At 40.6% G+C, this 21,825-nt stretch overlaps 1 protein-coding gene across 11 annotated transcripts in view; it reads right to left on the bottom strand.

Annotated features, from left to right (window-relative positions):
- Window positions 1-9,947, bottom strand: part of ankrd26 (ankyrin repeat domain 26) — a 193,824-nt gene extending 183,877 nt beyond the window's left edge. For all 11 annotated transcript variants that reach the window (XR_013580202.1, XM_078568012.1, XM_078568013.1 and 8 more), the window contains exons 1-3: window positions 9,039-9,947; window positions 5,778-5,892; window positions 967-1,140 (exon numbers count right to left, since the gene is read on the bottom strand). Coding sequence is in view for 10 of the 11 variants with exons in the window: in XM_078568012.1 (XP_078424138.1) it covers window positions 967-1,140; window positions 5,778-5,892; window positions 9,039-9,241 (492 nt within the window). In the remaining variant the exon portion in view is untranslated. The remainder of the gene's footprint in view (window positions 1-966; window positions 1,141-5,777; window positions 5,893-9,038) is intronic.
- Window positions 9,948-21,825: the final 11,878 nt, after the last annotated feature.

Genomic DNA, 21,825 nt, shown 5'->3' with positions numbered 1-21,825 from the left:
TCATTCTCATATTGCAGTTAGAAATCCCATAAATAGTTGTCATGTACAATGAGGTGTAATTGGGTTTTCATTGCAATCTGAGTAATAACTCCTGTTGAACAACTGATTTGGCCCTGAAAAATGAGATGGTTTTGTGGAATGCTGTTAATTCTCTCCATTATAATTAATTACTAGATTTTTTCAAATTTTTTTCATAACTTGATTTAATTTTTAAGTTTATAATGATTCAGCTTTCACCCTAATGTACATCCCAATTTTTATTTTGCTTTCCATAAAATTTTCAAGGAAATGATTTGGTTACTATAGTGCTTATTTCCTGATTAGCTGAGAGAATTATTTAATGCTGCTTGAACAGTTTGATGGCACGACTGCAGCTTGACACTGGGAATCCCAACTAAACAACACTACAACCAATTACTTGTCAAAAGAGTTAAAGTTCTCGCTAGATCTCTTGGTGGGGCTTTCTTGAGGTCAGTGGTGAGCTCTCTTGCATCGTCGCTGACCGTAAAATCCAGGCCATTGGGTGCTGCTGACTATAATCTCCCCAATCTGCTTTAGAAACCAACTACAATGCATTGTAGTGTAATACAATATATAATTTATCTGATTTTCTTGTAGGAAATTGGTAACAGTAATTTAATAATTGGACACTATGTTAATACTCAGGCCACCATTATAAATATGACTGAAGCTTAGCACATTTCAAGTGCTCATAAGCTAATTTATATTAATATACACAGTTTTAAGAGTAGTTTGATTTGGATTTGGAGTATATGTCATAAATGATCTGAGTTCTATTGGAAGTAACGCTACCTATCAGGCCCTTAACATAATGCTTGCTGATGCAAACATTATCAGCAACAAATCACATGCTTTGTAATGTACCTAAGAAAGTATGGCAATTTTCTACAACACAAAAAGACATGCAAAAGATAACAATTAAAAAAGAAATACAAATGTAAGCACCTTATTTCGAGCATTCATGTGTGCTTCATGCTCTACCAAATGGATTACCAAAGAGATGTTAGGGATCAGAGCTGCAAGATGCAGAGCAGTATTTCCATTAATATCCACAAGGTTAGGGTCAGCATTATGGCTTAGTAAGACGACTGCACAACGCTCTTGTTGGCACTGTACTGCCTGTGGATGATGTAACAAAAAGTTTATATGGTAACAATTTTCACAATTGGACACTTGAAGCATAAAGTTCATCTCTGTCAACCAGAAGCAAATCTGGACAAAAATTGCATCTAATTTGCCAACAATTCACAATTAATGAAAGTTCTGCAACACACAATACATAATTTAGATATGGGGTGTCATTTAATTGAAACCTCATTATATAATCTCAGTCCTTGTTACTTCTGCGGGCAGCACAGCGAAAGGTATTAACAACATAAAAGGTGTCACGCCGCATGACACACAATAGCAGCTATTTCATATTGAGATTATATCATCCAATGATTACCAAATTATCATCTCTGTATTTTAATGGCTACATGTATACATGTAAGTTTTTACTTAAACGCTTCAACTCCTCCTAAAAACTTGGGCTTGGATTTTGTCTAGAGAATTTGGATTCTGCAGTCCAACACAAGATGCATCAGTACCAATCAATTAAACTATGGGATATTTTGCTGCAGCTCCTAGCACTATCTGCTAAATAATTTTTCTGCAAATCATTTTGAAAAATAAGTCTCAGACTTCTGTTAATATGGTTTACAAGCCAGCAATTAAACTATGCAAGATGCGCTGGGGGGTAACACATTTTTCAATTTTCCCTTTCTATCAGTGGGGAAGAATCAAGCCTCTGGATACCATCTTATGGAACTCAGCGCAAGTGAATACAGGAGCAGGAGTAGGCCACTCAGCTTCAAACTCTTTCGGATGATCTGGATCTTATCTCTGTATATTTACGTTGGTTCCATACCTTTAAATACCCTTACCCAACAAAAATATCTATCAATCTCAGTTTTGAAATTTTCAATTGAGCTAGCCTCAGGAGTCATGATCACATGCTTACATCCTACCACCAATGTTCCCACTAATTTTTTTGGAGTGCAGCGCGCAGGTGATTTGTTTAAGTTTGCGGCCCCCTTTAAAATTTTTTGTAGCACTGACTTATGCACGGCATGCGCAGGGACTTACAGGTTGCTGCCCAACCTGCAGTTTAAAGGGAATATTGCTTACCACTGGATAGCATATTGCTTTATGAAAGGATTACATAGTTGGGGAAATATTTTTATTCATATTTACTTGTTTTCTCCTCTTCAGTGGATAAATAAAGAGTACTGGATAAAGTCAATTGTACAAATCTTTCTTTACCTATTAATCAGAAAACTTTCTGGGAAATTTGAAAGTTACACCCCTTACAAATTCAATAGCTATCGGAGTTCTAAATAGCTCAACAGCCTAAAGTACTGTCCTCTCAATTCTTGACAACAAAGTTCAAAGCCATGCAGATTAATCGTATGAAAGTCTTTCTGGCGTTCTAAGGGCTTTAACTGAAATAAGCCTGTGCAACCCCATCGTAGATTCCAGTGACTGCTGGCCATGTTTGGTCTTTTTTACTTTAGAAATGGCTAAGGATACCAGATAAAATCAAGCTTACAAAACAATTGTTTAATAATTTAGCAGAACTGCTAAATGTTATTGTAACATTTGTAAAGGTTATTGTAACTCAACTCTAGAAAATAAATATAATGGCTTTGTAGCGTCCTTCTTATTCACTCCATTCTAAAATATAACATTTGTACTGTCTATATTTATACCCAACTTGTTTACCACATTCACAAATTGGCCTTGCCCTTTTGTTTTGTTATTGTGAGAGATACCTGTGCATTGTATTGACCATGACGATACAGAAATTACTTATTTCAAAAATGTTGATATGTAGAGGTCACACTTCATTCAGCAACTTCCCATTTAGGTACAATGCAAAGCAGTACAAAAGCATACTGATAAATTTAACAAATCTTATCAGCCTACAATCAGCTCTCACAAAATTCCAAAAAGCTGACTTAAAACCCTTCAGGTCAGAGGAACGAACATAATAATCTGAGTTGTTCTATCAGCATCAGGTACATTTGTGAACATAACTAACTCATAGTTGATCTAACAGCAGCACTGAGCTATTGTCTTGTTATGTCTTTAGGTCTTTCATTTACATCTAAAATTGCTGTGTGTAATCTTCCAATACTAACATGATCCTAGTTATTGCATTTAAGTTGCAACAGTCTATGGGCTTGCTGTATTCACTTATGGTTAATATACATCCTGTTTCAAAAGACTGAGTTACAAACTTGGGAGGAGGACTGTCAAATATTAACATTCACAGTGACCTGATCCAAACATTGACCGACTCTAGGGATTCCGTGCCCTCAGTTTGGAAAGATAATTACACCTTTCTATCTCTGGCTGTGCAGTCTTTTGGTTTTAAGTCTCTCTGCTTTTCCGACTGCAATGCACAGAGAAGTGCTATGCACCAGCCAACAATGCTGCTTGAATTCCCAAAATGCTTAAGTTTGCTTATTAACTATAAGCATTGTGCAAGAATAATAATAGAAGTTTAAAATGAAGACTGAATTAAGTCTGTAAACTATGGTCCAATCATAAGGACATAAGAACTAGGAGCCATTTAGCCACTTGAACCTGCTCCGCCTTTCAATGAGACCATTGCTGATTGTGGTCTTAACTCCACTTTCCTGCCAGTCCCCCATAACCCTTGACTCCCTAGATCATCAAAAATCTGTCCAACTCAGCCTTGAGTATATTCAATGATACAACCTCTGCTGCTCTCTGGGGTAAAGAATTCGAAGATTAATAACCCTCTGAGAGAAGAAACTCCTCATCTTCTCATCTTAAATGGGTGACTCCATATTTTGAAACTGTGCCCCCTATTTCTAGATTCCTCTATAAGAACCACCTTGATTATTATCCTACTGTACTTGGGGATCATCTTTGGTCTTGGCTTTATTGGGCAGAAACAGACATCAACTAGTTCATTTTCTGAAACAGTTTATTCAAACATTAAATAAATGTTAATTTTCAAATCCAGAGAAACTAATTAACCAAATAAGAATTATTTAAGACAAATATTCAAATTTACTGCAACCAAGACAATTAGATACACTGCTCAGAATTTGCATATTTGGCTTATTCTTTTGAATGAAGAGACAAGTTGATATTACCTATTGCACATGAGGTCAAAACCAAGTTGGGGTAGGGGAGAGAAAAAGAGTTAAAGCAGACCAGGAAGAGGAAGAATTGGGATGAAGAAAAAGAACAAAACGATCTGTAAGGAGAGAGTGGACTAGAGGATTGGAGGATGTTTGGGTAAATAGTGGTGATGTGGTTGGGGGAAGGGGAAAGACAGACAGCTTCAGAAGACATTTTTTGATGATTTGTGGAGGGAATGGGACAGAAACAAACTCCCTGCATAATTGGGGAAGGGAAAGGGGGAAAATAGACAAAAAGATATACATTTGTTTTTATGTATGCCAAGATGTCTGCTCCCAACCATGCCAGATATATAAAGTTAGGCTGCTCCATAATGACAATTGGTGGCAAGAGCCTACTTATATGATTACAGAATCACAGAATCACACAGTGCAGAAGAGGCCCTTCGGCCCATCGAGTCTGCACCGACACGTGAGAAACACCTGACCTACCTACCCACCTAATCCCATTTATCAGCACTTGGCCCATAGCCTTGAATGTTATGACGTGCCATGTGCTCATCCAGGTACTTTTTAAAGGATGTGAGGCAACCCTCCTCCAGCACCCTCCCAGGCAGCTCACTGCAGACCGTCACCACTCTCTGGGTTTTTCATCACATCCCCTCTAAACCTCCTGCCCCTCACCTTGAACTTATGCCCCCTTGTGACTGACCCCTCAACTAAGGGGAACAGCTGCTCCCTATCCACCTTGTCCATGCCCCTCATAATCTTGTACACCTCGATCAGGTCACCCCTCAGTCTTCTCTGCTCCAACGAAAACAACCCAAGTCTATCCAACCTCTCTTCATAACTTAAATGTTTCATCCCATGATTATGATTAGTGGAAATAATTTTAAATTTCTTTGTATTTTTTAATCTATTCTCCTAACATTATGTAACCTATGTCAGTTTCCCTGGCAAATATGGAGACAAAGTAATTATTCAATGGCGGGGATTTTCTGGCCTCGGTGTGGTGAGACCCCGCTGCCATGGGGGATACGTCTTGCCAGCCAGAAGTCCGTTGACCTTCGGCAGGACCGGCCGATCCCGGCAGTGAGCGGGCCCAGAAAATCCCGCCCAATGTTTCTGCCATTTCACTGTTGTTACCTATGAGTTAAACCTCTGCATCCATTAGTTATGCTATCTTTATCCTGATTATTCTTTGGTATTTGTCTGTAGAATACTATTTCATTTCATATTTCTTGATTATTTAATTTCATAGTTCCACTTTGCTTTCCTAATTGTTTTTTGACTTTGGGCATGATTTTCAGCTCAGTGTGTGGGCACATGTCCAACACGCACAAGCGTGAGATACCGCGCTATGACATATGCAGGCTCAACTTTAACAATCAGCTATTATTTTAACAGCTAAAGCTTTACACCTAAAATTGAAAAACACAATTAAAATGCCACCTACATATGTAATTGGCAGTGTAGCCAAATGTTGACAAAGCCCAATGCAAACTATTCAAATCGAACACTGTGACACACTCTTCATTTTTACTGCAAAACAGATGCACAATATTTGGTCAATACAGTAACCATCTATTTATTTCTTACCTTCATCAAAGGGGAGCGGTTATCATTGTCACAGATATTTAGTTTTGACTTGTTTTCCACAAGGAAAGCAACTGCCTCTGCATGCCCACTTGCACATGCAAGATGCAATGGAGCCCTAGAAGGAAAGTGAATACTAATATATTTATCACAGGACAGAATACTGCTGTGACACTGATGCAGTCTGCACAAAGCATTCTAAAATGCCTGTGCCTTTCTGAATAATTCATTTTTTAAAGTAACATTGATCAACTCAATTTCCGAGACTGCAGAATCATAGGTTGTTACAACACAGAAACAGGTCACCTGGTCCAACAAACCTTTGCTAGTATATTTCTCCAGATGAACCATACTTGCCTGGTTCCTCTCCATACTCATAAATACCAAACAACTATTTAATTCTATTTTATGAGAATGTATTTCTGAACTCCGCTTCAACTGCTTATGGTTGAAAATTCCACATTCATCATTAAAAATATTATTCTACCTCCACTAAAATTCTTGTTCTAATCATCTTAAAATTCTACTCTTGTCACAATTTTGCCAACCACTGATAACAAACCACCATTATCTTGCCATAACTTTTCATAAAAGCCATCTATCTGGTTACTACCTTAAGCTCCTCAGCTATAATTAAAATCCCCTCATTTTTGAAGTCTCACTTCATAATTAACACCCCCCCCCTTGATAACATCTTCAGCTTTGTGAGTGTTTTTGATCCTTTCACCTAAAATCTTAACAGTAAACGACAGTATTAAAATATTGAAACCAACAGTTCTTAATAACATAGTAACAGTTTCCGGAAGAAGACCTTTGGTCTATCTAGCCAAACAATGACATAAAGGGATATAGAGATAATGTGGGAAAAAGGCATTACATTGGATGATCAGCCATGATTGTATTGAATGGTGGAGCAGGCTTGATGGGCTGAATGGACTACTTCTGCTCCCATGTTCCTAATGTATCCACAATATTTATTGGACATATTTCTAATAATCCTGTTATTATGTTGACAAAAACCTCTCCATAGTGACCAAGTGTATATGCAGAAGTTTAGTCACTGTAAATCATAACCAAATGGACTGGGTCTGGATGAATAATCCAGATGCAAGTTCAAATTCCCCCAACGCAGTTTGTGAATTTGAATTCAGTTTTTAAAAAATTGAAAATTTGGAATAACAAGCTAGCAATGGTACCACAAAGTTATTGGACTATCAGCCAAAGTTTTAAACTCCTTTATCACCATCTCTGGGTATTGCTTGTCCCACTAGCAGGACAAATCAAAGGTAGTGGCACATTGGCGAGAGATTGGCCTAGGAACCAATGACTCTAGCCCCCATGAAGTCTCATTGCAATGGCACAAACATGTCCAAAAAAACTTCCTGCTGATTACCACCTATGGCCCTCCCTCCCCTAATGAATCAGTACTCCATGTTGAACAGCACTTGGAAGAAGCATCCAGGTAGCACTCTGGTTGGGGACCTCAATGTCTATCATAAAGAGTGGAATGGTAATACCATCCCTGACCGAACCCTGAAGGACATAGCTGCCAGGCAGGACTTAAGGTAGGCGGTGAATCAACACAAAGGAAAAACCTACTTCACCTCATTTTCAATGATCTACATGTTGCAAATGCATCAGTCCATGTCAGTGTTGGTAGGAGTGCAGAGTCCAAAGTCTGGTCTTCAAACTGAGGACATCCTCTATCGTGTTGTGAGGCACTGCCACTCTGTTAAATGGGAAAGATTAAGATCTAGCAGCTCAAAACTGAGCATCCATGAGGCCCTGTAGTCTAGAGGTAAAAAATGCACAAATGAGAGTTTCAGCAGCAGATGAGCTGAGAGATGGGCAGAGTCAGGCAATGTTACGGAGGTGGAAATAGTCTGAGAGATGGCACGAATGTGAGGTTGGTAGCTCAACTCGGGATCAAAAATAACATCAACACTGCAAACAGATTGGCTTAATCTCAGACTTTTGTGAGGGAGAGAGATGGAGTTGGTAGCTAAGGAACAGAGTTTGGAGCCCTTAAAACCTTCAAGATCTCTGCACACCTCCAATTCTGGCCACTTGGAGCATTCCCATTTTTATTGCTCCACCAATGACATCTGTGCCTTCAGTTGTCTGGGCCCTATGCATTGGAATTCCTTAGCCTCTCTGGTTTCCTACATTTTTCACCCTTTCTCCTCCCTCAAGGTACTCCTTAAAACCCTACCTCTTTGACCAAGCTTTTGGTCACCTGTCCTAATATCTCCTTGTGACTTTGTGTCAGGTTTTAACCAAAAATGCTCCTGTGAAACTCCTTGGGATCTTTTATGCTGCTGTATCTCCCAGCAAGCTCACTTTTACAACTGATCAGCTGAACTCCATATCTAAAAATTAACCAACCTTCCTCCAAACGTACGTATTCATCTTGGCTTCACACATGCTTTAGATCTTGCCTTCATGAACCCTTAATAGCAATCTTTGTGCTTATTTCAGTCCAGGTGCTCCAAGATAAATTTTTAATGAAACATTCCTGCAACTTTATCCATAAGCAGATCAAACTTACTAGACTGCATGTAGTTTCCTCGGTCATTTTTGCTACATTGTTCAAAATTAAATAGGAATAACATCTGCCTTTCTCCAGTGTCCGGATGTTATCCACCAAAGAGAAAATAGGATTAAAAAAGTCTTTTCTAGCTGTAGTTATAGCTTGGATACCCTGCCTTAGATCACAGGAAGCCATTCGGCCCATCATGTCTGCACCGTCTCTCCAAATGAGCATTATGACCTCATGCCATTGCCCTGCCTTTTCCCCGTACACTTGCACATTCAAGTCTAGTCAACTAATCATCTAAAGTCCTCTTGAATGCCTCGATTGAACCTGCCTCCACCACACTTCCAGGCAGTGCATTCCAGACCCGAACCACTCCTGTTAAAAAGTTTTTTCTCACGTCACACTTGCTTCTTATGCAAATCACTTTAAATCTGTGCCCTCTCGTTCTTGACCCTTTGACGAGTGGGAACAAATCCAATGCTATATTCCAACGATTGAATTGTAAGAACAAAATATCAAGAAGTTAAATGAAATAATATATGGCGGATGTTGAAAATCTGAAATAAAAACAGAAAATGCTGGAAAACTGAGTAGGTCAGCATCTGTGGAGAGAGAGAGACAGAGCTAATGTTTCAGGTCGATGACCTCTGAAAGAGTATTACCAGCATTTCCTGTTTTTATTTCTGAAGATATTAAATGAGACTGGTTAATGCCTGGTACCTCCTTACCTGTTTTCTTTATCCAGTTGATTTACATCATTTTTCTTAATGAGCTGTCGAAGTTTGGGCAAATCCCCAGTAGAGGCAGCTTTATGCAGTTTTCCCAAATCTTTCTCTTTCAGCTCATATCCTACAGAGACCACGCTCCCAGTGTCTGAGGTATTGGGAGAAAATTTTCTCCTTTTCTTTGCAAAACGGAGTATTTTCTTCATTATTTATGACCACTGTTCAAGCCGTATTGTTGCCAAATAAAAGCGTGGGGCGCATCATTCAACTATGCCCGCTGACAGCCGGTCACAACGCGCGGGGGCATCTTGCCCAAAAATATATTGCGCACGGCGCGACAAGGTAGGCAAGTGCCCTGCTGGGGTGAGGAAGATGCAGAGCCAGACGGTTCCCCCTGAGACCGGATTGGATCAGACGGTTTTGCTGCAGGCGGTGCAGGATTTACAGCAGTTAGCTGTTAGCGGCTTGTCCTTTTGAAGAACAGACACGGAGGCAACAGATTCCTCCCTCGGCTGCTTTCACTCCTCTTTGTAACTAAATAAATAGCGGTGATAACGCACAATTTCAGCAGATATTGGAGAGATGGCCTAAGGCAACCATCAGTCAGGGGACATTTAACAGGCTGGCACCGAGCAGCAGTGTTGTTGTTGTTCTGAATTGTAAAGTCTACGGCGAGAATCTGTGCTCTTTACTGGCAATTATGAAGGAGCCACATTCTCAACCGCCACCGCTCGTCCCCGGTGCCGGTGCCGGTGCCGGTGCCAGTGCCGCCGCTCTCACCCTCCTTCGCTTCGCCCAAAATTGCTCCAACTGCCATTCGCCGCCCCCTCCGGCTCAAACCGGCCTACGCGTGACGTCAGTCGCAACCACGCGCGCTCGGTGTCGGCCGAACGCCTTTGTCGCAGTCAAGCCAATCATGGAGCAGGAACTGGGAGCGCGCGTGAGGGGGGTGTGGGCGGGGCATGTTCTGTCACATTATTTGGAGCGTGTGCGCGACTCCAACTTCTCACGGGGAGCGAGGGGGGCAGGCACGCTGGTTAAGGAACAAAAATAAAAATACCTGGAAAAACTCAGCAGGTCTGACAGCATCTGTTGAAGAGTCATACGGACTCGAAACGTTTAACTGTGTTCCTCTCCGCAGATCCTGTCACACCTGTTGAGTTTTTCCAGGTATTTTTATTTTTGTTTTGGATTTCCAGCATCCGCAGTTTTTTTTGCTTTTAACGCTGTTTAAGGAGTAGTGTTCGCCAATGAAGAATTTGCATTTAACCAGCACCCCTATCTAGTTTCAAAGGCTAAAAGCAAAATACTGCGGATGCTGGAAATCTGAAATAAAAACAGAAAACGTTGGAAAAACTCAGCAGGTCTGACAGCATCTGTGGAGAGAGAAACTGTTAACGTTTCGAGTCCCTATGACCCTTCTTCAGGCCTGCTGAGCGATTTATGTTTATATTTCAGATTTCCAACATTTTCAAAGGCTCTTTGGAAGCAATTCTGGCAGGGGGGAGCGGTGAATGTGCATTTCTTATGAAACAGGACCTTCCCCACAGTGATGTTTCCAAGTCCAGCCATTGCACCAGCAAAGCAAATTACTGCACATATTGCAAATCAAACAAAACAGAAAATTCTGGAAAGTTTCAGTGGCATCATTAATGTGGAATGTACAAGGTCAACACACGGCCTCCAAGACATCCAAAATGCTTGGGTTCATGAAACGGAACTTACATCACTACTCAATTACAAGAAAAGAAATGCTGTATTAAACATTGGCTAAAGTATGGAACCCAGTAAAGCATGGAACTTGGAACTAATATATTGCAAAAAACATTACTCTCAAGAGAATTCAACGCCAGACAGCTTATTTATTGTTTTTAGTGTCTCCCAGTTGGTCACATCACGAGCCTGGCACAGTCTTTGGAAATGAAGAAAAACCCATAGGTTGACATGCCTCTATAAAATTTTGAATGAACAGTTAAATATTTCTAAGCAGTACATTAAGCCCAAAAGTGATGGAGCTCAAAGAGTTCACAACCAACTGCCCCCAACTATATTCATCCCAATGTGCTTCCTTTGCTAACTCCTTTTTCCCCAAGAGCAATTAAGGATTGGAAGAATCTTCCATAAACCTTAACCTACCGTCTAAGGATTCATTTAAGGAAAATCTGTTCAACATTTTTAATTTACATTATTCATTGTGCACCTCCTGTGAAAATTCCCTGGCAGAAAACTACAGAGACACCTTACCAAGGGAAGCTGAGCCAACTCTGTTTCCAGTCAGCATTTTCTGTCTTTGTTCCAACCAAGGTATGTTGTCAAAGTGAGTTTTTTTTATTTGTTCATAGTCAGGCCTGCATTTATTATCCATCCCTAGTTCAGAGGGCATTTTAAGAGTCAACCACATTGCTGTGGATCTGGAGTCACATGTCAGCCAGACCAGGTAAGCACAGCAGATTTCTTTCCCTAAAGGGCATTAGTGATCCAGATGGGTTTTTACTACAATTGACAATGGTTTCACAGTCAGCATTAGACTTTTAATCCAGATTTTTATTGAATTAAAATTCAGATGACAGGATTTGAACCCAGGTCCCCAGACTACTAGCCCAGCTACAATACCACTACACCATCACCATCAAGTTCTGTAGATTAGAATTTGTAAGCTGGCACCAAAAAAATGACAATGAAAAGTACCAGTAATGTCTTTCAGGGAAGAAAATCTGTCACCCTTACTTTGTCTATGTGTGGCTCCAGTCCATATTATTTAAAAAAAAATGTTGGCTTATGGGCGCCACTGACAATGCTGACATATTACCCATTCCTAGTTGCCTTGGGAAGGTCTTCTTGAACTGCCACTGTCTGTGCAGTAAAGATACTTTTCTAATGTTGTTAGGTAGGTAGTTCCAGGTGTTTCACACAGCAACAGTGAAGGAACCGGCATACATGCACAAGTTAGCGTTGTGTTGTTAAATCTTATTCTTCAGGCAACTAGGGGTGTTGTATTGTCTACACAAATCACTTTTGTAAAAAAAAACAATATCTGCGAAGCAAATTTTCAGAAGCAGTAAATTAGTGAAATGACTAGTGAATTTGATTTTGTCAATTATGGCTGGGCATTCCATTGCATTGTAGCAGCCTAGAGAATATGCTCAAATTTGTAGTGGAGCTGAAACCTATCACCTCTGACTCCGAAGTAAGAGTTGTGCCAACTGAACCAAGCTGAAACTCACACCATATGGCACAAAATCAAAGATTGACTGTTGTGGTGTCTTGAGGTATATTCATTCATGTATGTTTTTTATTTATTTAAACCTTTGCTTAATCCTAAATACTTTTTAAACAATGCCTTCTGCAGTTACACTTGTGTCACCCTCCACTAATATCTATTTAATAAGGATAAAGATCAGTTTTCTTACTTGCATACTTTGTCATTTACGTTTGTATTTCTTTCATAGCCTCTGAGCTTTCATGCCTTTATGTAGGGTTGCAATCCCTACCATTCCTACTAATTATAACCTCACTCCAAATATTTCCTTCACCTGACAGCTTTGAATGTCTAAGACAAACTTAACTGATTCATATTTCTTTACTGCATTTAGGAAATGACCACACTCATTCCACAGTCTTTAAACTGATAATTACTAGCAAACAAACTCTCCATTACACTGGAGAGAGTTTGTGAAACAAAATATAATGCTTTCACAGTTATATCCTTCTTCAAGAAATAACTACACCTTTCTTGAGTATAAATTTTCTTTGTAGACATACTAACTTTAAAGGTGAAATGTTTAGTTAGAAAACAGTGTTTTCATTCTAAAAGCAATTTTAGCTACTTATAAAAGATATTGCATGATATTGCTCATGCTGAGTCAAGATTTGCTCTTTCATGGTTTGTAACTTACATTGGGCCATAAATTGCTGTGGCAGGGCATCAAATACTGTCAGCCCTGGCCTTTGCATGTTTAGGTTTTAGAAGTATTTGTATGGCAAGTTGCTGAAAGTGCGATGCGATAACATTGCAATGAGAAAAATAAGGTATCTGGGACCTGAGTGAACATGGCATGAAACAATGTATATCCTTAGCTAATCAGGTTGAAAGATTGTGAAATTAACAGTGCAATAACGGAGAAGGAAATGTAAATTAGAGTGGGTTAATTCAATGTTAAATCAGGTATATAAAGTGAAATAAAAAGAGGAATGGAAGGACTGAAAGAACTAGGGTAAGAGTGAGAGAGAAAAGACAAAACAAAATAAAAAATATTATTAAACATTTGATATTTTCAAAATCTCCAACAACAATTAAAATCTGAAGGAATGAGTCTCCACATGTGTAATAGTTAACTTCCAGTGAAGAAATATTGACTGGCAGTAATTAACATTTATCATGCCATTGAAAGGGTACTTAGACTGAAAGGGACAAGATGTAACTTTCTGTGGCAAGCTCTGTTCATATCTACAGGATATATTTGCAGGATACAGATATCCTGCAAAAATAGGAACATAATTCCCTTTAATATATCTCAATAGTGAAGAAAACAGAGCAATGTTGTTTTCACAATGCAAATGGTGGAGTTGGGTAGTTTAGGCAAGAAATTTTGTATTTCCATGTTTAATTGCTCATCTGCCCTCGACTGAAGATGCTGTCGCATTTCTATACAAATGTTGGTGAGTGACATTAAGGGGCAATATACTTTTAGGCCCACTGATTTTGGTGATTGGACAAGGCAAATTCCATTTTCAGCTGAATATTGAGGGAATGTTGGTGATACTTTTGGACTCAACTTTGTTGATTATGTACATATTGATGTGGAAACTGTAAATCAGTATTAAAAGATTGTTGAACTGTGCAACTAATGTTATCTTATATCTCTAATTGTCAGCTATTTTATAGTTGTTCTATGAAATGTTCCTGCTGCAATCAGAGTGGATCAGAGTCACATTAGAAGGCTGAATGAGCAACTGGACAATTCAGGCCAGGTCAAGAAGAAAGTCATATAATGCAAATCTCCATCTGTCTAGGAGAACTCCACTGATCAAAAACTGATTAGCCTAAGTTTGATTAAAAACTTATAATCCCAAATACATAAATTTTGTGACTGCAGTTCCTAGAATGCCCGAAGGTATCATTAATATTCAATGCAACTTTAAGGGTGTGCCTTTCATTTGTAAAGAATGACCTCAAAGCAACCTACACTGATTTTTATGATCTTTGAAACCATTTTCAGTTTTATATTCATCAGGATCAATCCTCCAGCATCAGGGGTCATACCTAGCACAAAGGAAGATGGTTGTGGTTGTTGGAGGCCATTCATCTCAGCCCCAGAGCATCACTGCAGAATTTCATCATGGCAGTGTCCTAGGTACAACTACCTTCAGCTATTTTATCCATGTTAAGGTCAGAAATGGGACTGTTCACTGATGATTGCAGTGTTCAGTTCCATTTGCCATTCCACAGGTAATGACAGTCCAATGTGCAATTCCACAGGTAATGAAGCAGCCGATGCCCATATTCAGCAAGAACAGGCCAACATCCAAAGTTGGGCTGATATGTCAGTCTTTAAATGCTGCAAAAAAGTTATGAAAAACGGGACTGGAGAAAGAGTGACTTTGCTCTGATTGTAGGAAAGGATGCAGAGTGATTATTCTGTTTAAGCTAGTAAAATGGGATAGCATTACACATTCATTACTGTTATATCATACAAAGCCAAGTTTAAATGATTGAACTAAACAAATTTATCATAACTATTGACCTGAAGAAAACAGCTAATGATTCAAACTAAGATTTCCCTCACCTAATTTATTTTGATTTGTCTTAAGAGAGAATTTAAAAATACACGCAGAAAGAATAAGTATCCAATCCAGACTGCAAAGGTATTGTTACACCCTGAAGTTATGCTAGAATCTGAGAAGATACACATAGCAGACCTTAATTTGTAACAATCCTGTATATATATTAATTGATTCTTTATGTTGCCAGCAATGGCCCATATTTTGCGGTTAGCAGCAATGCGACAAGGTTCAATGCTGACCACGAAGAAAGCTGCCCACAAAGATCTAGTGATCTCTATGGTGTGAATTTCACCTTTCCTTACGTTAATTTACATCTGGTACCAGCTATAGAGGATTTCTGGCATCTAGCAACAATGATATCATCGAGCAGGCTAAGTAGCTAATCACATTGTAGTATTCTCATGGCAAAATAAGCAAGTTTTATTGTTTATTTTTTGTAATTTTACGGAAGACAAGGTACAGATTGGGAGAGACACATAGGATTAAGGTAGAAACTGAAATATCAAAATAAACTTTAAAACATAAATGTTATTGTTCTAGGAATCTATGGATGTTTTAGCATAGAATGGAGAAAAGAGACATTCCAAAAATATAAAATCTGTTTTTTCAGGGTCAGAGGGATTATTCAGGAGTAATTATGTCTCAGTAGGCCAAATCAACAAGGTGTAACTTTTGCAAGGGATTTTACAGTGAAACTAATAGCGTCAAAAGTAGAAGTTCAATGATTTCTGTTTGATTTCCAATTGTGAGGACTTCAACAGTGCACCCTGAAGAGGAATGGGGAATCACTTGACAGCAACTTCTATATTTCCACATTTAACTGCACATGAGAAGCTGCTGTCAGCTTCACAGAATAATGACGATGAACACTGACAGTTTCACCATCATTATAACCACAAAATCCAGGCTATTGATTTCATCTTTTTCTCTGATAATGTTGGAAATGCACAGCAGTCTGATCTGTATCTGAAAAAAGAAACAACAGGTTAATGTTTTGGGTAGAGACCCCTGGTCATAATTAGAATATTCTAGTTCATTTAAGATTTTCATCATTCAATTTTTTTAATATTGCTTATTTCTCTGTTGGGTTTGTAAATTGACTTTGCCATCTAGTGGAACAAAAGAAGAGAGCAGAACAAGTCTATAGTTCATCAGTATCATAGGTTTAAATGTGACAACTAAAATAAAAATGGTGTTGTACATGTTGTTCCATAATCTCTATTTGCTTGTACCTGTATTTTCTCTTGCTAAACAAGTATCTATCCTAAGAGTAAATTAAGCAATGTTTCACTTATCCATACATCATGGGACTTCAGCTCTGAAGTTTTTAGGTTGTTATTCTCAACTTTCCAGTTCCTCTACTCTGCAAATCAGATGTAAGTCAGAACAGGCTTTCCTGTTTAAGAGTGAACAACTCTTGTTCAGGATCACAAATAAGATTTTAGTGATTTTTCTCTCTCTATATTGAAGGGTTGCATTCAATTGTCCTATGACCAGAAAGAACTGAAACTGCTACACCTGTGTCTAACTTAAAGTGTGTCCTGTTTCTCTCTACTAGGATATCAGTATACCAGTAGTTTCTGCTTCGTTCCTGGATCTCCCCAAGGAAAGGCATCTCCATAATCATTATTATTTTCTACTTCATGGACCTTGCCATCTTTTGAAGGCTTCTCTTTTTGCTTATTCTGTACTGATTTCTTGCTGTGGCACATAGCCTGAAATTGACCCTTCTTTCTGCAAAAATGGTATTCGTCCTTGTTGGCAGAACAATTTCACTCCTGTGTTTTTTCTCATTATACTGATTACCGTTAGCTGGGGTGGTTGACTGACGCCTTCCCTGCTTTTGTACGGCCACCTGTCTGCTTTAAATTTAACACCCTCCACTGAGTCACTCATTTTTTGATATGGTTCTCCCTGTCACCCTGAATCACTGATTGCATTTGCTTCCTGACCTCAGCTTGTTAAAATGCCTTTGTTAAGGTTAAGTCATCCATCAACTGCAAGTGATCAGATAATGCTTCACTCAAGACACCGACAACAATGCTGACCTAGGTGTCAGCTGTGGCTCAGTTCATAGCACCCTCGCCTTTGAATCAGAGGGTTGTGGGTTCATGTCCCACTCCCGGAAATTAAGAACTGTGATTGTACTCAAAAGAGTTGCAATCTGTGACTGTTGATAACTCAAAAGAGTTTCATTAGCTCATCTTTTAAGTTACCATATTCACAGTTCTCTGCAAGTCTGTACAGATCATTGATAAATGTATCAATACTTTCTCCTTATCATTGGGTATGCATGTTAAATTTAGCCCGCTCAACAATGTACTCTTTCGTAGATTGAAATAGGCATCAAATGTTTAATTACTTCATCATACATAGTTTTATCTTTGTCAATCCCTTGCCTGACTAGAATAATGTCTGCTCAGCCATGTATTGTATGTAATAGCATACTGACCTGCTCACCATGAGGCTTCACTGCGAGGTCCAATGCAATGTGATTCCTGGCAAATCTTCTGCATCAATTCAGCCATGCTTCTGCCTGGTTGAGACTTGCGATCTGCTCAAAGCTTTCCGGTAATGACAGAGATTTTTCCATGCTCAAGGCTGTGGAGGCCAGGTCACTGAGTATATTCAAGAAAGAAATTGATAATTTTTTTTGGATATTAGGGGCATCAAAAGGGTATGGAGGGAAAATGGGAATATGGCGTTGAGATAGAGGATCAGCCATGATCATATTGAATGGCGGAGCAGGCTCAAAGGGCTGAATGGTCTACTCCTGCTCCTAGTTTCTATGTTTCTATGCTTGTTCTTTCACTCGCTGCCACCATATAATATTCTTGATCTCATTGTGCTAACACAATATTTAGAGTCTGCTGATGTAAAGAAAACATTAACTTTATTGGAATATCTCCAACAGTGACTATATCTTAACAATGAGGTTGTACAAGAAAGAGCAAGATCATGAGACACTGCATCACTTCCTGTGACGATGGATACAGAGTCTAATTAGCATATCCACAGTTAGAATTAATTCTACAGTTCTGGCTGATTTGATGTTAGTTTCAGGAATTTCATCTGTGCATGCCCGAAAAATGTCTGTGCCGATCACTCCCAGCTGAACAAGCATTCAACAGCACAAGGGTTCCCCCACTAGCATGAGGCACCACCATACAGGTGAAATTCTATGGCTGAGTTTGTGCTGTAGTTTTGATGGTGTTTTGAAGAGCTGGAGCTTAAAATCAGGGGATACAGGATTTAGTAACTGAGGCATGAGGGCTATGATTTCAGTGTCCCTTGATCTGCAACATGACATGAAATGGAGCAGAGGCTGCAGAGAGGGGAAGCCCTGCAAAGTGGAAGGAGGAGGAGGACTCTCCGCCTACCAAGGATTTTTTGAAGGCGTCTCTACCTCTACCAGACCCAGGAGCAATGTTGAGGTGACAAGCTCAATAAAGGGGAGGTTACTGAATTGTGCCATCTCCCACAACCTGATTTGGAGCATCACACCAGTACGAGAATGGTGCTGCTGGAGGTCGCCAAGGTCACATTGGCGTTGAATTTTTAAGTGTCTCATCTTTTCGAATGCAATGGGGTGATATCTCAATATATATCCCATTATGCCATCCATCAGAGCATCTGAGAAATCACATAGGCCATCTATTCCAGAAGAGGAGATGGGAACGTCATTATTTCCCTTGGTAGGGACAAGCACATGAGGGAACATCCTGTCTTGGCCAGGATAATGGGATTCTTGATGGTGCAGGGTACCATTGACTTTTCTGTGGAGCCCCCATGACAACAGGAAGAATTTCGGGAACCATAAGGGCTACCATTCTATAAACATGTAGTCGATGTGAAACCACTCCCACATCATATCTGTAAATTCTTGCTGTCTTGAAAGCAGCAATAATGCATTCATCCTGCGTCTCTCAGTTGGACCCATCATCTCTAGGTCTCCATGGAGAATGAGAAACCGACTGGGAACAAAGGCCGTCATCCACCATCCAACCATGCGAGGACAGCAGGTGTATAATGTGCCACAAGGCAGTACCACACCAATCCTACTAATCTGTTGCAGCACAGATTGCTGGATTCTGGGTGAACCTGCATGCCCCTTTGAGCACTGAGATCTGCAGCCACGATGGCAACAGCCTGAGTATGTATGACAACAAACACTGCGGACCCCCCGTGACAACAGATAGAATTTTTTTAATAATCCTTTTTTTCATCCTTGTTCCCCAACCCCCACCCACCCCACAAGGCCATCTGTCAGTTGTTTCTATGTTGTGCTTTCACAGAGCGTTGACCCTTGTCCTGCTATCAACACATTCTGCTGTCTTACTTCATGCCATTATAGATACCTTCTTTAGTCTTTAATACTATCATTCACACTCCCTTTGTCATGTGTCCATGACATCTCCCCTGAGCTCCCGCCTATCCCCCACCTATTTGTCTCCACCTGCTTTACCTTCTCTTGAACAGTATAAAATCCATCATATTTCTACTTCTCTTTAGCTCTGAAGAAGAGTCACACAGGCTCGAAACGTTAACTCTGTTTCTCTCTCCACAGATGCTGCCAGACCTGCTGAGTTTTTCCAGCATTTTCTGTTTTTATTTCAGATTTCCAGCATCTGCAGTGTTTTGCTTTTATATTATGAATCACATGACTTATGTCTGAGCTTCCACTGCAGTACTGAGACTTTGGGTGGTGTCTGTCTTTGCTGCAGTGGAAGCTGGGATAGCGGCCACCAGATGCTGCATCATGGTAAGGTCTGCTGGAGTGGAGTTGGCCACCACTTCCACACTGGAAATGATGGGTTCCCAAGTTCTGTGAGATGCCTTGTGCCATGCTGGAGCCAGAATCCTCTATACTCATTGACAGTGGCAGGAAGCTGTGCCAATGGGCCGAGTATCCAGGTGTGCATTGTCACCAGCATTCTTTTGTGTGTAGCACCATCAAAGTCCTTATCTGAGTCCCGTATACCAGAAACCACCTGAAACCTCATCCTCCAGTGAGCTGGCACACAAACTGTCCGACCCCCACCTTCACAAAAACAAAAATACCTGGAAAAACTCAGCAAGTCTGGCAGCATCTGCGGAGAGGAACACAGTTAACGTTTCGAGTCCGAATGACCCTTCAACAGAACTAAGCAAAAATAGAAGAGGTGAAATATAAGCTGGTTTAAGGGGGGGGAGGGTGGGACAAATAGAGCCAGTGATAGGTAGAGATAACCAAAAGATGTCACAGACAATAGGACAAAGAGGTGTTGAAGGTGGTGATATTATCTAAGGAATGTGCTAATTAAGGGTAGAAAGCAGGACAAGCAAGGTACAGATAGCCCTAGTGGGGGTGGGGTGAAGGAATCGAAAAAGGCTAAAAGGTAGAGATAAAACAATGGATGGAAATGCATTTAAAAATAATGGAAATAGGTGGGAAAAGAAAAATCTATATAAATTATTGGAAAAAAAGTGGGGGGGATCGGAAAGGGGGTGGGGATGGAGGAGAGAGTTCATGATCTAAAATTGTTGAACTCAATATTCAGTCTGGAAGGCTGTAAAGTGCCTAGTCGGAAGATGAGGTGCTGTTCCTCCAGTTTGCGTTGAGCTTCACTGGAACAATGCAGCAAGCCAAGGACGGACATGTGGGCATGAGAGCAGGGGGGAGTGTTGAAATGGCAAGCGACAGGGAGGTCTGGGTAATGCTTGCGGACAGACTGAAGGTGTACTGCAAAATGGTCACCAAGTCTGCGTTTGGTCTCTCCAATGTAGAGGAAACCGCATAGGGTGCAACAAATGCAGTAGACTAAATTGAGGGAAGTGCAAGTGAAATGCTGCTTCACTTGAAAGGAGTGTTTGGGCCCTTGGATGGCGAGGAGAGGGGAAGTGAAGGGGCAGGTGTTGCACCTTCTGCGGTTGCAACCTTCATCCTGGCTTTAACTCATTTATGCCCATTGACTCATCACATGCACTCACTCACCAGATCTTGACTTTATACGAGTCTAAACCTATATATACAGTAGGACCACTATCTGAACTGGTGGCTGCGAGTGTCAGTGTCAAATCATGCGACGGTCCTTCCTCAGCACTGGTATGGGATTGCTCTCTTTCTTCCTACTGGGTGTCTGGGTGTGCCATGCAGGCTTCGAGGCTATTCTGGGATATCTAAAAGCATAAAATCAGAAGGGGAGGATTGGGTTGATGGAGGGGTGGGGGATAGTGGTGGTGGTGGGGGGGTGGGGGGCGGTGTGGGTGGGGTGGGGGGCGGTGTGGGTGGGGTGGGGGGTGAGGTGGTGGGAAGGAAAGAATAAGGTCCAAGATCACACCATCTGCAGATTTCAAATTATGCCAGATAGCTATTTGAGGGTGAGGAGGAAGTTGAGAGGGGGGATAATGTAATATACTGGATGGTCTTGGGGTCACCAGATGCTACGAATTCTATCACAGCAAAGGTAAGTTGAGGCTGTGAGAGATGGGTGTGAGGCTGGCATTGGAAGAGTTATGTGAATGTTAGATCTAAGTCTTGGCTGCTCAGGACTGCTGGGAATTGCTGCTGGGTGAATGATAGAGCTGTGGTACATTGAGCAGTGTGGGAGGATGGTGGTCTGGTGAGTAGGAGATATCCTGTGAAGTCTTGAAACATCTTTTGGCACTGATGTCAGGTTCCCAGAGCTAGACTCCAACATTGATCTCCTGTGTCACCTTCTCCCATTCTCTTTGGAGGGTTTGACTTTAGGGCATTTTGGTCAACTGCGGAAACATGGCCTCTCCCACTCTGTCCACTTATATGACTAAGGCCTCCGGCATCGGTAAACCTGGGAGTCCTCTCTCTGCCCTTGTGCTCCATTTCCCTTGTGCTGAAAGGCAGTAATAGTATTCAACAGCCACCTCCTGCGTTTCAGTGAGCTTCCCTTTAAGAGGGACAGTCTTCCTTTCTTGGAGGCCAGCTGAAATAGTACTAGCCTCACAAGCTACTAGGTTCCCTTTTGTGCATGCAGCCAGCCAGCCAGCA

This window comes from Cetorhinus maximus, chromosome 22 (assembly GCF_964194155.1).
Source record: "Cetorhinus maximus chromosome 22, sCetMax3.hap1.1, whole genome shotgun sequence".
NCBI classification, from domain to species: Eukaryota; Metazoa; Chordata; class Chondrichthyes; order Lamniformes; family Cetorhinidae; genus Cetorhinus; species Cetorhinus maximus.
This window is presented reverse-complemented; position numbering and strand designations above follow the sequence as displayed.